General features: G+C 41.3%; 1 protein-coding gene across 21 annotated transcripts in view; it reads left to right on the forward strand.

The window, feature by feature from the left end:
• LOC115197409 (protein-methionine sulfoxide oxidase mical3a) overlaps positions 1 to 17,591 on the forward strand; it is a 188,464-nt gene that overhangs the window by 95,938 nt on the left and 74,935 nt on the right. For all 21 annotated transcript variants that reach the window (XM_029758901.1, XM_029758896.1, XM_029758897.1 and 18 more), the window contains 6 exons: positions 2,687 to 2,787; positions 4,568 to 4,825; positions 5,308 to 5,423; positions 5,694 to 5,820; positions 7,982 to 8,078; positions 12,668 to 12,815. In XM_029758901.1, the coding sequence (XP_029614761.1) occupies positions 2,687 to 2,787; positions 4,568 to 4,825; positions 5,308 to 5,423; positions 5,694 to 5,820; positions 7,982 to 8,078; positions 12,668 to 12,815 (847 nt within the window). The remainder of the gene's footprint in view (positions 1 to 2,686; positions 2,788 to 4,567; positions 4,826 to 5,307; positions 5,424 to 5,693; positions 5,821 to 7,981; positions 8,079 to 12,667; positions 12,816 to 17,591) is intronic.

The following is a 17,591-nucleotide window of genomic DNA, read 5'->3' on the forward strand; positions in this document are numbered from 1 at the left end:
ATGTGATATTCAGAACTAGCATTCCCACCCAAAACCTCCGGTGAATTTACTAAATTACTCACCATAAACGTTGACAAAATACATAACAATTATTTTAAGAATTATAGACACAGAACTCCTTTATGCAATCGCGGTGTCAGATTTTAAAATAGCTTTTCGGCGAAAGCACATTTTGCAATATTCTGAGTACATAGCTCAGCCATCACGGCTAGCTATTTTGACACCCGCCAACTTCGGGGCTCACTAAACTCAGAATTACTATTAGAAAAATTGTATTACCTTTGCTGATGTTCATCAGAATGCAGTCCCAGGACTGCTACTTCCACAAGAAATGTTGTTTTTGTTCCAAATAATCCATAGTTATGTCCAAATACCTCCATTTTGTTTGTGCGTTCAGGTCACTATCCAAAGGGTAACGCGTGAGCGCATTTCGAGACAAAAAAAATCTAAATGTTCCTTTACCGTACTTAGAAGTATGTCAAACGCTGTTTAAAATCAATTTTTATGGTATTTTTCTCGTAAAATAGCGATAATATTCCAACCAGACAATAGTGTATTCATTCAAAGAGGGAAAGAAAAAACAGCATGGTCGCGGGACCGCGCGTCTCCAATCTCTTTCTCACCAGGCAGACCACTGACAAACAGAGCTACCATACTCTGCCCAGAGACAGGAGACGCCTCAATCCGCTTTCTGAAGGCTTTAGAGAGCCAATGGAAGCCTTAGAAAGTGCAACGTAACCCCAGAGATACTGTAGTTTCGAAAGGGACTAGAAAGAAGAACTACAATTTCTCAGACAGGCCACTTCCTGCTTGGAATTTTCTCAGGTTTTTGCCTGCCATATGAGTTCTGTTATACTCACAGACACCATCAAACAGTTTTAGAAACTTCAGCGTGTTCTATCCAAATCTACTAATAATATGCATATTCTCGTTTCTGGGAAAGAGTAGTAACCAGTTTAAATCGGATACGTTTTTTATCCGGCCGTGAAAATACTGCCCCCTAGCCCAGACAGGTTAATCATCGCTAGACAACCATTTTCAAGTCTTGCCATAGATTCTCAAACAGATTTTAGTCAAAACTGCAACTCATCCACTCAGGAACATTTACTGTCTTCTTGGTAAGCAACTCCAGTGAACACTGAGTGTTCAAAACATGAAAGAAACATGTTCAACTTCATATTCACCATCTCCAGCACATATTTCAACATTGCGCATTTCTATGTTTTGTAGTAAAATAAGACCGTGTTTCCAATTACATCATCAGTGTGCATCGTGTGATGTTTAACCATTATGAGTAGGCATTGCCTACAAATTGTCTACTAACTGGTTGATGATGTCATTGGAAACACTTATTTTCTATATTTTTTACTACAAACATAGAAACGTGCCATTTTCACATATGTTGACTTTGTGGTGGTGCTGGAGATGATGAATATGATGTTGAACATTTAGAAATGTCCCTTTAAGAACACCTTCCTAATATTGAGTTGGACTCTACAAGGTGTTGAAAGCGTTCCACAGGGATGCTTGTCCATGTTGACTCCAATGCTTCCCATAGTTGTCAGGTTGGCTGGGTGTCCTTTTGGGTGGAGGACCATTCTTGATACACACAAACTGTTGAGCGTGAAAAACCCTGCAGCGTTGCAGTTCTTGAGACACTCAAACTGGTGCTCCTGGCAACTACTACCATACACCGTTCAAAGGCACTTAAATATTTTGTCTTGCCCTTTCACCCTCTGAATGGCACACATACACAATCTGTGTCTCAAGTCTAAAAGTCTCCTCCCATTCATCTACACTGATTTGAAGTGGATTTAACAAGTGACATCAGTAAGGGATCCTAGCTTTCACCTGGATTCACCTGGTCAGTCTATGTCATGGAAAGAGCATTCATAATATTTTGAACACTCTGTGTATATTTGGCCTTGTGTTTAAGGTTAATGTTCTGCTGAAAGGTGAATTAATCTCCCAGTGTCTGGTGGAAAGCAGAATAAACTAGGTTTTCCTCTAGGATTTTGACTGTACTTAGTTCCATTCCGTTTATTTTTTATCCTGAAAAACTCCCCATTCCATAACGATTACAAGAATACCCACTATGCCACCACTTTGCTTGAAAATTTGTGCATTGTTGCAAACTGGATGCATGTTTTGGAATAGGCTACCTACTTTTCACTCTGTCAATTAGGTTAGTTTTGTGGAGTAACTACAATGTTGTTGATCCATCCTCAGTTTTCTCCTATCACAGTCATTAAACTCTAACTTTTTCAAAGTCACCTCTGAGTGGTGTGAATACTTTCTGAAGGAACTGTAGATAAAACTATTCCTAGGTGATACAATTCATTTATGTTGCCATGTGTCATCTCTGAGCCCATCAGTTTCTACCTGCATGGTTTATCTATGGGTTAGGGAAAATGTCAAAGAGGCACTTCTTGATTGGGAGCTGAAATCTGTTCCCATTTCTCAATGAAACATTTTGATCCCATGCCATGAGAGCTTGGCGCTGAGCTATCCCCGTCTATATGGGCCTTTAGTTTTGTCTCCTGGGTTGTGTAATCGCCGACGTTGTCCTCAATCCCCTAACAAAGACAACCAATAGAGGAGCCATAGGAGCAGCTACAGCCATAGAAACAACCTTGGTTTTTCCAAAAGTAAATAACAGAACTCTCTCTTTCTATTGACTCTGTAGGAATTGACCTCGAAAACATTGTCTACTACAAGGATGACACGCACTACTTTGTCATGACTGCCAAGAAGCAGAGCCTGCTGGAGAAGGGAGTCATTCTGCATGTGAGTGATCAAAGGGGCGGTCGCAGAGGGGGAGAGAGACACATCTGGAGCTGTCTCTCTCGTACACACACACACACACACTTTATCCCTCTGTGTGCCTGCTCCCTGCCTAAGGACCAAGCCAAAACTGTGCCAGGAACAAATCACCAGCTCAACCACATTTAATGAGTTTGTGTCCCACTCCCAACACTTCCCTTCAGAACACTGCTGTTTCCTTTGACTAGACTGGGCACTTTCCACAGGAAATCAGTCACAAGCTTTTAGGACATTAGGACATCTCTTAGAAGTTCAGCTTTCATGTTCCAGTAATGGTTGCCACTGCATTTCTATCTCACTTTGAGATGAAAACCGTGTGGGGAGGGAGGGGGGGGTGTTTGGTAATGTTTTGCAAATCAAAATTGTTACCAAGTCATTCAAGTAGTTGGGAAGTGTTACCCTTTTGATAATTGGATTGGATTTTTTAATTAGCACCTACTGAGTTTTCATCAGCAGTCATAATCAGGGCAATACAGTTGAAGGGCTGAACAGGGCCCTGTAGGTCTTGTGCTGGGTCGTAGTCATTAGCCATCAAAGGGAAGAAAATGGACTGAAACAATTTCAGTTGTAAAAGTTTTGCTACAAGTGTGCACTAATGAATATGACCCTGATGAGTTGGGCCAGGCTGTAGGCTGAGGGAGGACGTGAGAGTGGACACACAATGTCCTGTGTTTCAGACTTCACTGTTTTCACACGGGGTCGCCGTCTCCACACCTGCCAAGTTTGCATAATCCCTAATGAGCTGTGTGTGTGTGTGTGTTGCAATGGGGGTGTGGGTGGACAGACCCTTTGCTGCTCACACTCTCTTTTCTACAAGATTACTTACTTCCAAGCGAGGTCCTTTTATAGCAATGGAAATCACTCCCTAGTCTCTTTTTAATGCTCCATCCTGCCCCAGGGAAAGGGGAGGTTGGCAGGCAGGCAGGCAGACAGGCAGGAGAGTGCTGGGTCGGGTCCACACTTCCACCCAGCACCATGAATCAGAGAACAACACCCTCTCAGATACTCTGTCTACCCCTCCCCACCCATCCATCTCACCAGTCAGTCAGCCTGGCGGTGCCGACCCAGCCTAGTTAAGGAAGTCAGTCAGCCTGGCGGTGCCGGCCCAGCCTAGCCAGGGAAGTCAGTCAGCCTGGCGGTGCCGGCCCAGCCTAGCCAGGGAAGTCAGTCAGCCTGGCGGTGCCGGCCCAGCCTAGCCAGGGAAGTCAGTCAGCCTGGCGGTGCCGGCCCAGCCTAGCCAGGGAAGTCAGTCAGCCTGGCGGTGCCGGCCCAGCCTAGCCAGGGAAGTCAGTCAGCCTGGCGGTGCCGGCCCAGCCTAGCCAGGGATGGAAAAGAATGTACCTCTCACTGCCCTCTTTCAAAACAGTCATTTAAAGCAGGCCTTGATTTTGATGCTACATTCTGGAGACCGATAGGCGTCTCGCTACACAGAGTAGCAGGGAGTTAGGCATTATAGACTATGGTGGTGTTTAGATTGTTCTAGTACGAATGAAAGACATTTAAATGGCCCTATATTTATTCAATTCAATATTACTTCAGAATGACATTGGCTTGATTTGGAATGAAAGAACTGCTTTGGTGGTCAAGGCTAACCTCCTGTGTAAAATATCTCCTTTTCCAAATACCACTGCATGGATGTCATGCTCCATTCTCTGCGTGACAGGCCATGTTACATGCAGTCTGTTATCCTCAGTGTCTCTCAGTCCTCCAGTCATCTGAGCCATCTAACCTCCGTCTTCTCCAGGATTATGCAGACACAGAGATGCTGCTGTCTAGGGCTAATGTGGACCAGGAGGCTCTTCTCTCCTACGCCCGCGAGGCCGCAGACTTCTCCACCAACCACCAGCTGCCCACTCTGGACTTTGCCATCAACCACTACGGACAGCCCGACGTGGCCATGTTCGACTTCACCTGCATGTACGCCTCAGAAAATGCGGCACTCGTGCGCCAACGCCATGGACGCCAGCTACTGGTGACTCTGGTGGGGGACAGTCTACTGGAGGTGAGGAAGGCTACTGGGCAGAGGGTGTTTCAGTCTGACTTAGAAGATATACTCTGTCAGTCACTCTGGATAAGGTAGTGTCTCACAGTCTTGTGTATACAAATGGGAGTAAAGCGTGAGCATGTGTGTGGAGAAATTACAGTGAATCGAGAGAGCGATTCAAGTTATCAAGGATGACATGTGGATTGACGTTTGCTTACTTAAAACAGACAATTTTACATTAACAAAAATGTGGTATGTATGTATGTATGTATGTATGTATGTATGTATGTATGTATGTATGTATGTATGTATGTATGTATGTATGTATGTATGTATGTATGTATGTATGTATGTATGTATGTATAATAGAATCTACTTAAACAATACACCTTTTTTAAATATATATTTTTTAAAAAGGTGTATTGTTTAAGTAGATTTTATTCTTCTCTGTGTGCTTACTTGGGAGTTCACCATGTTACTGTATTTGTCCCTCTCTCTAGCCCTTCTGGCCCATGGGCACTGGTATAGCCCGGGGCTTCCTGGCAGCCATGGACTCAGGCTGGATGGTGAAGAGCTGGGCCCAGGGAAACACCCCTCTGGACGTGCTGGCTGAGAGGTGAGGGAGCAGACGTCATAACACACACATTATACTCGCACGTCAGACTTTCACACTCTCACACACATACTCTTTATCCCTCTCTCTCTCATACACTCACACACCCTCGACACACTGTTATCTCCGAGTGCTTTATCTCTGAGTGCTCAAATGTCAGCCCCTCCTGTAGTTGTAATGGAATAAGAGCCTCTGGAGCGCTGAATGGAATGTTCTGAATCCTCTGTTCTGTTGCCTTCTATAATTCAGTAACCATGGTCTCCTCTTTTTCAGGGAGAGCATATATCGCCTGCTGCCTCAGACAACGCCAGAGAACATCAGTAAAAATTTCAGCCACTACAGTGTGGATCCCACCACGCGCTACCCTAACATCAGCCTCCACTTCCTCAGGCCCAACCAGGTAGTGTATACACTGAGATCATAGGACGGTGTGATTGTAACATGATGAACTACAGTACCCATAATGCTCTGTGTATGATATCCAGTTTGAGTAGGGCCAGGACTGACTACCTAACCTTTGTCATGACTACCTAATCGTCTTGTGAATGAAAACCCAGTGTCTGAGTAACTAGAGAGATGCGCACACACACACACGCGCACACACACACACACACACACACACACACGATACGATATACTTTATTGTCCATTTCATTGTGATGTCAGGATTCTGCAGGTAGCCTAGTGGTTAGCCTCTCTGGAATATGTGGGAATGCGTGTCCCACCTCGACAACAGCCAGTGAAATTACAGGGCGCCAAATTCAAAACAACAAATCTCATAATTAAAATTCCTCAAACATACAAGTATTATACACCATTTTAAAGATAAACTTCTTGTTAATCCAGCCACAGTGTCTGATTTCAAAAAGGCTTTACGGCGAAAGCATACCATACGGTTATGTTAGGTCAGTGCCTAGTCACAAAAAAACATACAGCCATTTTCCAGCCAGAGAGAGGAGTCACAAAAAGCAGAAATAGAGATAAAATTAATCACTAACCTTTGATGATCTTCATCAGATGGCACTCATAGGACTTCATGTTACACAATACATGTATGTTTTGTTCGATAAAGTTCATATTTATATCCAAAAATCTCAGTTTACATTGGCGTGTTATGTTCAGTTTTTGCCTACAAAACATCCAGTGATTTTGCAGAGCCACATCAATTTACAGAAATACTCATCATAAACTTTGATGAAAGATACAAGTTATGCATAGGATTATAGATAAAGTTCTCCTTAATGCAACCACTGTGTCAGATTTCAAAAAAGCTTTACGGGGAAAGCACACCATGCGATAATCTGAGTACAGTGCTCAGCCACCAAAACAAGCCATACAGATACCCGCCATGTTGTGGAGTCAACAAAAGTCAGAAATAGTGTTATAAATATTCACTTACCTTTGATGATCTTCATCGGAATGCACTCCCAGGAATCCCAGTTCCACAATAAATGTTGGTTTTGTTCGATAAAGTTAATCTTTATGTCCAAATACCTCCTTTTTGTTTGTGCGTTTAGTTCACTATTTCAAATGCACAAGGCGCAGGCACTAAGTCCAGACAAAAGTCAAAAAGTTCCATTACAGTTTGTAGAAACATGTCAAACGATGTATAGAATCAATCTTTAGGATGTTTTTATCATAAATCTTCAATAATATTCCAACTGGACAATTCCTTTGTCTTTAGAAATGAAAGAACGGAGAACGGAGCTCGTGCTCATGGCCGTGCGCGTGACTAAACTAAAGGCTTTCAGCCAGACCACTGGTTCAGACAGCTCTTATTCACGCCCCTTTTACAATAGAAGCCTGAAACAATGTTCTAAAGACTGTTGACATCTAGTGGAAGCCTTAGGAAGTGCAATCTGACCAAATTTACACTGTATATTGGATCGGCAATCACTTGAAAAACTACAAACCTCAGATTTCCCACTTCCTGGTTGGATTTTTCTCAGGTTTTCGCCTGCCATATGAGTTCTGTTATACTCAGACATCATTCAAACAGTTTTAGAAACTTCAGAGTGTTTTCTATCCGAATCTACTAATAATATGCATGTCTTAGCTTCTGGGCCTGAGTAGCAGGCAGTTTACTCTGGGCACCTTATTCATCCAAGCTACTCAATAGTGCCCCGTGTTCCCAAAGAAGTTAACTGACTTGCCTAGTTAAATAAAGGTAAAAAAAAAAAAAAAGACTTTCAAATACACAACACATGTAGTATTATTACATGCGGTATGTAAAACTAGAAAGTTAGTACACAAGTCACACATCTACATTTTTACATATTCAAAGTCTCTGCGGCCTACTGTCCGACTGTGTGTTTGGCCTGTATCTGTCCTATGTCCCACTGTTCAGCAGTCTGGTGGCTGATGGAATGAATCTTGCCTTGTTCCTATTCTTCCTGAACAGTGGGACCCTTAACCTCCGTCTGGAGGGCAGCAGCTCAAAACATAACTAAGAAGCAGAGTTTTTTTCAGTCCGGATGCATGCTCAGCAAAAACTCCTGGCAGTAGTTATGACCTATGGAAGATGTCTTATGTGAAATCCCACCCCACTCTTTTGTTGTCAGGTACAACACCTCATTGACACAGGGGATTCAAACAGTGAAATGCGTATCGAAATGGAGAATGTAGTCACCTCGTCAACACCCAAGCTCACCCGAAATGGTAAGTAGTGTTTAGAATAAGCTATACGATGTTTCATAGCAAATGTATTCAGTTATTTAGTTAAGTTCATATTATTTAATTGTCATTCATGTCTGTTTTTCAAAGTCTCTTGTTTTTGGGACCTGGACGTTATTACAATCACCGAAATGTAACAATGAATTGCTTTCAACCTAGACCATTACCTGCTTGAGAAGCATTTCCAAGGTAATATCATTAATGACTGAGGTCCAAATGCATGACCATCTGACGATTCCTTCATAATAGTCCTTAACCGTAGAAACAAGCAACTGCCATGATGTCATGTGACTTGATGGATGGACTGATTTTATTTTATTTACTTTGTGTTCACTAACCTGGTCATTAATGGGATGGTGAAATGGCTCAAACTTTGGACTGGTACCATACATACATACATACATACATACATACATACATACATACATACATACATACATACATACATACATACATACATACATACATACATACATACATACATACATACAGTGGGGGAAAAAAGTATTTGATCCCCTGCTGATTTTGTACGTTTGCCCACTGACAAAGAAAGGATCCGTCTATAATTTTAATAGTAGGTTTATTTGAACAGTGAGAGACAGAATAACAACAAAAATATCCAGAATAACAACAAAAATATCCAGAAAAACGCATGTCAGAAATGTTATAAATTGATTTGCATTTTAATGAGGGAAATAAGTATTTGACCCCCTCTCAATCAGAAAGATTTCTTGCTCCCATGTGTCTTTTATACAGGTAACGAGCTGAGATTAGGAGCACACTCTTAAAGGGAGTGCTCCTAACCTCAGCTTGTTACCTGTAAAAAAGACACCTGTCTACAGAAGCAATCAATCAATCCGATTCCAAATTCTCCACCATAGCCAAGACCAAAGAGCACTCCAAGGATGTCAGGGACAAGATTGTAGACCTACACAAGGCTGGAATGGGCTACAAGACCATCGCCAAGCAGCTTGGTGAGAAGGTGACAACAGTTGGTGCGATTATTCGCAAATGGAAGAAACACAAAAGAACTGTCAATATCCCTCGGCCTGGGGATCCATGCAAGATCTCCCCTCGTGGAGTTGCAATGATCATGAGAACGGTGAGTAATCAGCCCAGAACTACACTGGAGGATCTTGTCAATGATCTCAAGGCAACTGGGACCATAGTCACCAAGAAAAAAATTGGTAACACACTACACCATGAAGGACTGAAATCCTGCAGCGCCCGCAAGGTCCCCCTGCTCAAGAATACATATACATGCCCGTCTGAAGTTTGCCAATGAACATCTGAATGACTCAGAGGACAACTGGTGAAAGTGTTGTGGCTCAGTTGGTAGAGCATGGTGTTTGCAACGCCAGTGTTGAATCAACGCCAGGTTCGATTCCCACGGGGGACCAGTACGGAGAAAAAAAATTATGAAATGTATGCATTCACTACTGTAAGTCGCTCTGGATAAGAGCGTCTGCTAAATGACTTAAATGTAAATGTAAAATGTAGATGAGACCAAAATGGAGCTCTTTGACATCAACTCAACTCGCCGTGTTTGGAGGAGGAGGAATGCTGCCTATGACCCCAAGACCACCATCTCCACTGTCTAACATGGAGGTGGAAACATTATGCTTTGGGGGTGTTTTTGTTCTAAGGGGACAGGACAACTTCACCGCATCAAAGGACGGGGCTATGTACCGTCAAATCTTGGGTGAGAACCTCCTTCCCTCAGCCAGGGCATTGAAAATGGGTCGTGGATGGGTATTCCAGCATGACAATGACCCAAAACACACGGCCAAGGCAACAAAGGAGTGGCTCAAGAAGAAGCACATTAAGGTCCTGGAGTGGCCTAGCCAGTCTCCAGACCTTAATCCCATAGAAAATCTGTGGAGGGAGCTGAAGGTTCGAGTTGCCAAACGTCAGCCTCGAAACCTTAATGACTTGGAGAAGATCTGCTAAGAGGAGTGGGACAAAATCCCTCCTGAGATGTGTGCAAACCTGGTGGCCCACTACAAGAAACGTCTGACCTCTGTGATTGCCAACAAGGGTTTTGCCACCAAGTACTAAGTCATGTTTTGCAGAGGGGGTCAAATACTTATTTCCCTCATTAAAATGCAAATCATTTTATAACATTTTTGACATGCGTTTTTCTAGATTTTTTTGTTGTTATTCTGTCTCCCACTGTTCAAATAAACCTACTATTAAAATTATAGACTGATCATTTCTTTGTAAGTGGGCAAACGTACAAAATCAGCAGGGGATCAAATACTGTTTTCCCCCACTGTACATACATACATACATACATACATACATACATGCATACATACATACATACATACATACAGTTGAAGTCGGAAGTTTGCATACGCTTAGGTTGTAGTCATTAAAACTTGTTTTTCAACCACCCTACAAATTCCTTGTTAACAAACTATAGTTTGGCTAGTTGGTGAGGACATCTACTTTGTGCATGACACAAGTAATTTTTCCAACAATTGTTTACAGACAGATTATTTCACTTATAACTCATTGTATCACAATTCCAGTGGGTCAGAAGTTTACATACACTAAGTTGACTGTGCCTTTAAATAGCTTGGAAAATTCCAGAAAATTATGGCTTTAGAAGCTTCTGATAAGCTAATTGACATCATTTGAGTCAATTGGAGGTGTACCTGTGGATGTATTTCAAGGCCTACCTTCAAACTCAGTGCCTCTGATTGACATCATGGGAAAATCAAAGGAAATCAGCCAAGACCTCAGAAAAATAATTGTAGACCTCCACAAGTCTGGTTCATCCTTGGGAGCAATTTCCAAACGCCTGAAGATACTATGTTCATCTGTACAAACAATAGTACGCAAGTATAAACACCATGGGACTACGCAGCCGTCATACCGCTCAGGAAGGAGAAGCGTTCTGTCTCCTAGAGATGAACGTACTTTGGTGCGAAAAGTACAAATCAATCTCAGAACAACAGCAAAGGACCTTGTGAAGATGCTGGAGGAAACGGGTACAAAATTATCTACATCCACAGTAAAACGAGTTCTATATCGACATAACCTGAAAGGCCGTTCAGCAAGGAAGAAGCCACTGCTCCAAAACCGCCATAAAAAAGCCAGACTACGGTTTGCAACTGCACATGGGGACAAAGATTGTACTTTTTGGAGAAATGTACTCTGGTCTGATGAAACAACAATAGAACTGTTTGGCCATAATGACCATCGTTATGTTTGGAGGAAAAAGGGGGAGGCTTGCAAGCTGAAGAACACCACCCCAACCGTGAAGCACGGGGGTGGCAGCATCATGTTGTGGGGGTGCTTTGCTGCAGGAGGGACTGGTGCACTTCATAAAATAGATGGCATCATGTGGTAGGAAAATTATGTGGATATATTGAAGCAACATCTCAAGACATCAGTCAGGAAGTTAAAGCTTGGTCGCAAATGGGTCTTCCTCCGTCGTTCTCGGTCTTCCTCCGGACAATGACCCCAAGCTTTCTTCCAAAGTTGTGGCAAAATGGCTTAAGGACAACAAAGTCAAGGTATTGTAGTGGCCATCACAAAGCTCTGACCTCAATCCTTTTGAAAATTTGTTGGCAGAACTGAAAAAGCGTGTGCGCGCAAGGAGGCCTACAAACCTGGCTCAGTTACACCAGCTCTGTCAGGAGAAATGGGCCAAAATTCACCCAACTTATTGTGGGAAGCTTGTGGATACTTCCCGAAACGTTTGATTCAAGACAAACAATTTAAAGGCAATGCTACCAAATACTAATTGAGTGCATGTAAACTTCTGACCCAATGGGAATGTGATGAAGGAAATAAAAGCTGAAATCATTCTCTCTACTATTATTCTGACATTTCACATTTCTTAAAATAAAGTGGTGTTCCTTACTGACCTATGACAGGGAATTTTTACTGGGATTAAATGTCAGGAATTGTGAAAAATTGAGTTTTTAAATATATTTGGTTAAGGTGTATGTAAACTTCCGACTTCAACTGTATATACCAGTCGGAAGTTTGGACACCTACTCATTCCAGGCTTTTTCTTTATTTTTACTTTTTTCTACATTGTAGAATAATAGTGAAGACATTAAAACTATGAAATAACACGTATGGAATCATGTAGTAACCAAAGAAGTGTAAAAAATGTCATTTGAAGAATCTCAAATGTAAAATATATTTAATGTTTATTTGTTTTTTTTACTACATGATTCCATATGTGTTATTTCACAGTTTTTAATGTCTTCACTATTATTCTACAATGTAGAAAATAGTAAAACATTTATAAAAACCTTTGAATGAGTACGTGTGTCCAAACTGGTACTGTAAATAATGGTGTGTAAAGATGGTATATGAATAGAATATTTGTGCACAGCACTAGTTATATAGGATGAGCCATGACTAGAATACTGTGTATATACATATATAAAGTAGGTAAAACGGTATATAAACATTATTGAAGTGACCAGTGTTCAATGACTGTATGAACACTCCAAAGAGCAAAACTTCTGACTGTTTGGTCTAAAACACCCTAAGCCCTGGTCCCAAACATGTTATTATCCTCTAGTCACTGACTGCTTTTCCTTTCCCAGAGTCCATCGCTCGCTCCAGCAAGCTGCTGAACTGGTGTCAGAGACAGACGGAGGGCTACAGGAAAGTCAGTGTGACCGACCTCACCATGTCCTGGAAGAGTGGCATGGCCCTGTGTTCCCTCATCCACCGCTACAGACCTGACCTCATGTGAGTCATATATACAGTGCATTCGGAAAGAACTCAGAATTCAGACGTTACAGCCTTATTCACAATACTCAATAATGACAAAGCAAAACAATATCACATTTACATACAGTGCCTTGCAAAAGTATTCATCCCCCTTGGCATTTTTCCTATTTTGTTACATTATAACCTGTAATTTAAATTGATTTTTATTTGGATTTTATTTATTAGACATACACAATATAGTCCAAATTGGTGAAGTGAAAAAAAAAAGAAATTGTAAAAAAAAAAAGAAAAAAGAAAAAAAAGTGGTGGGTGCATATGTATTCACCCCCTTTGCTATGAAGCCCTTAAATAAGATCTGGTGCAACCAATTACCTTCAGAAGTCACATAACTAGTTACGTCCACCTGTGTGCAATCTAAGTGTATATACACCTGTACTACACCTGTCCCAGAGTCTGCAACACAACTAAGGAGGCGCTAAGGAGTATTTCTGTCTGTAATAAAGCCCTTTTTGGGGGAAAAACTCATTCTGATTGGCCAGGGCTGGCTCCTAAGGGGGTGGGCCTGGCTGCCAAGCGGGTTGGCCTATGCCCTCCAAAGCTCAACCATGGCTGCACCCCTGCCCAGTCATCTGAAATCCATAGATTAGGGCCTTTTTTATTTATTTCAATTGACTGATTTCCTTTTATGTACTGTAGCTCAGTAAAATCTCTGAAATTGTTGCATGTTGCATTTATATTTTTGTCCAGTATACAGTACCAGTAAAAAGTTTGGACACCTACTCATTCAAGGTTTTTTCTTAATTTTTACTATTTTCTACGTTGTAGAATAATAGTGAGAACATTCAACTATGAAATAACGCATATGGAATCATGTAGTAACCAAAAAGGTGTTAATCAAATGTAAATCTTTTTTTATAATTTAGATACTTCAAAGTAGTCACCCTTCTGCCTTGATGATAGCTTTTCCTTCCAACTCCATCTCAGTTGGTTTGAGGTCATGTGATTGTGGAGGCAGGTCATCTGATGCAGCACTCCATCACTCTCCTTCTTGGACAAATAGTCCTTACACAGCCTGGAGGTTTGTTAGGTCATTGTCCTGTTGAAAACAAATGATAGTCCCGCTAAGAGCAAACCAGATGGGATGGTGTATTGCTGCAGAATGCTGTGGTAGCCATGCTGCTTAAGTGTGGCTTGAATTCTAGATAAATCACACATAGTGTCACCAGTAAAGCACCCCCACACCATCACAACTCCTCCTCCATGCTTCATGGTTGGAACTACACATGCAGAGATCATCCGTTCACCTACTCTGCGTCTCAAAAAGACACGGCGGTTGGAACCAAAAATATCTCATTTGGACTCATCAGACAAAAGGACAGATTTCCGCCGGTCTAATATCAATAGCTCGTGTTTCTTGGCCCAAGCAAGTCTCTTCTTCTTATTGGTGTTCTTTAGTAGTGGTTTCTTTGCAGCAGTTTGACCATGAAGGCCTGATTCACGCAGTCTCCTCTGAACAGTTGATGTTGAGATGTCTGTTACTTGAACTGTGAAGCATTTATTTGGGCTGCAATCTGAGGTGCAGTTAATTCTAATGAATTTATCCTCTGCTGCAAAGGTAACTCTGGGTCATCCTTTCCTTAGTCGGTCCTCATTAGAGCCAGTTTCATCATAGCGCTTGATGGTTTTTGCGATTGCACATGAAGAAACTTTCAAAGTTCTTGAAATTTTCCAGATTCACTGACCTTCATATCTTAAAGTAATGATGGACTGTCATTTCTCTTTGCGTATTTGAGCTGTTCTTGCCATAATATGGATGTGGTCTTTTACCAAATAGGGGTGGTATACAGAAGATCGCCCTATCTTCTCATAACACAACTGATTGGCTCAAATTACACAATTAACTTTTAACAATGCACACCTGTTAATTGAAATGCATTCCAGGTGACTACCTCATGAAGCTGGTTGAGAGAATGCCAAGAGTGTGCAAAACTGTCATCAAAGCAAAAGGTGGCTACTTTGAAGAATCTCAAATATAAAATATATTTTGATTTAACACTTTTTTTTTTGGTTACTTCATGATTGGATATGTGTTATTTGATTGTTTTGATGTCTTCACTATAATGTAGAAAATAGTAAAAATAAAGAAAAACCCTGGAATGAGTAGGTGTGTCCAAACTTGACTGGCACTGTATATCTGGATTTCTCCTATAGAAATGTTTACAGGTGAGGTTTACTTGTAAAGCAACTCTGGGTCCTTGAAAAGCACTGTATAAGTTCCTATTATTATTATTATTATTATTATAAGCATAGGAATGAAGTAGGACCTGCACACATGATTGCTCCATCACGTAATTAGGCTAGTAAATATGAATTAGGCCAGTAAATATTCATCAGGCTAGTCAATATGCACACTGTTTAGATCTTTGTCACGTCCTTACATACTGGCATTAACATGGCCCTTACTGTCAGCAAAAAAAGGGGTTAAAAATGTCATTGCCTGGAATGGCCTGACTGCTGTGACTGCTTTTACCACTTTGTTTGTAGTATGTGTTATTTATCTCCTGGCACTTGCTGTCAAGGTCTTGGCTTTTTACTAAATTAGGTAAAAGCTCAGAGTCAAATTGCCTGTCGCTTCAGGGAAAATTATGTATGGTACCACACACACACACACACACACACACACACACACACACACACACACACACACACACACACACACACACCCCCAGGCAGAGACGACACACACAGCAGAGACACACACATTGCCTAACGAGGGGAGGGATTAAGTTGTTGCCCTCTGCTGGCTACACAGCGATTAGCATTATAATCCTGACTGACGTTTACCAAGTAGTTCTCGTCTGCCCTGTTGCCTTTCATTGTCCAGATGACTGGGGCAGGGGTGTGTGTGAAAAGGCTGCATGGATGGGAAATATGCATTAAGTGCAGTGCACAGAGCTCTCATTAGTTCACATTTGAATTGAATTTATTTTGGGTAACAGACATATAAAACAAAATGTACAATGTGGAACCAGATGATATCACTTGGAATTATTCATTAAAACGCTGGTTTCCAAAGTGGTCTTCGATGGTAAAATAAAAAAAATAAAAAATACATATAATGATTAAAAGGCGAGACAAAGTTACAATCATAAATACATGAATTTATATTGACATCCTAAAAAGTAGCACTATTCACTGCACTTCTCCCTAACCTTAAAAATCAACCGTATTAATTTCACATTAAAACAATGTATTCATTGCACATCATACCTACAGTATCATTCAAATAAATACACTTGACCTGCGGTAAGGGGCACAAGGGGTAGTGGAGTGGTTTCTCTTACTTAGACAACTTTGTCCAAATGAAAACCTTTGCCGGCTTTTTAAAGCCATTTCTACTTTTTCTTTGCTTGATCTCCAAGGGGAGGCTATTCCATAGACACATGCCTGTATGGAAAAACATGCTCCTCGCAGTACTGTTTACTCTTGGGATTTTACAAGACATAACACTACTGTAGCTCTGGTATTGTAACTGTGTTGGTTAAAGACCATATCAATGTTGTTTTTCATATAACCTGGGGCACGATCATTTAAGGTGTCATACATATGATTATAGTTGGTCCACCCTGGACTCCAAAGGCAACCAGCCCACCTCCCGGAACTGTACCCCTCCGTGGGCCCTACGGGGGACATTTAGCATATACCTGATAACATGAACATTATTTTGCACGACCTTTATTCTCTTTTTCATCTTTTTTGATAGCCCATTATACCAAGCAGAGCAGGCATACTCAAAATTACACTGAATCAAGGCTGAGACAAGCAGTTTCTTAACTTTGATGTTAAAATATCTAGTGTTACTATATTAAAATATCAATTTGTTTGCCATTTTAGAAAGAACTTTAGCAGCAATCAGGTCTCTAGAAAGGGATTGATCTAGGGACACACAAAGATAAATTACACTTGTTTTAGATTCAATCTCCTTGCCTGCACAGTTTACCTTTTATCTTGTCAAACCTAAGCAATCTACGTTTTGTTCTAAACAAAATTGATTCAGTTTTTACCAAATGTAGTGACAATTTGTCAGTCAACCAATCTCTAACAAAATGCAATTACTTACTCAGGGTCTCCTCTATGTCAAATTTATTTGTAAAGCCCTTCTTACATCAGCTGATATCTCAAAGTGCTGTACAGAAACCCAGCCTAAAACAGCAAGCGATGCAGATGTAGAAGCACGGTGGCTAGGAAAAACTCCCTAGAAAGGCCAGAACCACGGAAGAAACCTAGAGAGGAACCAGGCTATGAGGGGTGGCCAGTCTTCTTCTGGCTGTGTAAACTGTATCCTTCCCTGATACCAGTATGGCTGTGGCATCAGCATAAAGCAGGAGTTTGCTCTTTAGTGTATCTAGCATATCATTAACCTGTATATAAGAGGGGCCTAAAATGTATCCCTGCAGTACTCCACAGGATATTTCTTTGGCCTCTGACAGAACATCACCAACATTACATACTTGTGTTCTGTTCGTCAGATAAGACCTAAACCAATTCACTGTTACATCATTTACACCCAAACATTTCAGTTTCATCAGGAGAATATCATGGTCCACAGTGTCAAAAACTTTTGCAAGTCTAACATGACCATACCTGTATAGTTCCCCTTCTATTTCAGGCTCACTGTATAGACACATTCCTCCCAAAAAACACTATTTCCGTTGATCGTTATTGACTTTTCGTCCTCTTATCCTCTCGTACTCTATTGACCTCTTGTCCTCTGTCTCTGCGTTGTGTATTTAT

This window comes from Salmo trutta, chromosome 7, assembly GCF_901001165.1.
Source record: "Salmo trutta chromosome 7, fSalTru1.1, whole genome shotgun sequence".
Taxonomy (NCBI): Eukaryota; Metazoa; Chordata; class Actinopteri; order Salmoniformes; family Salmonidae; genus Salmo; species Salmo trutta.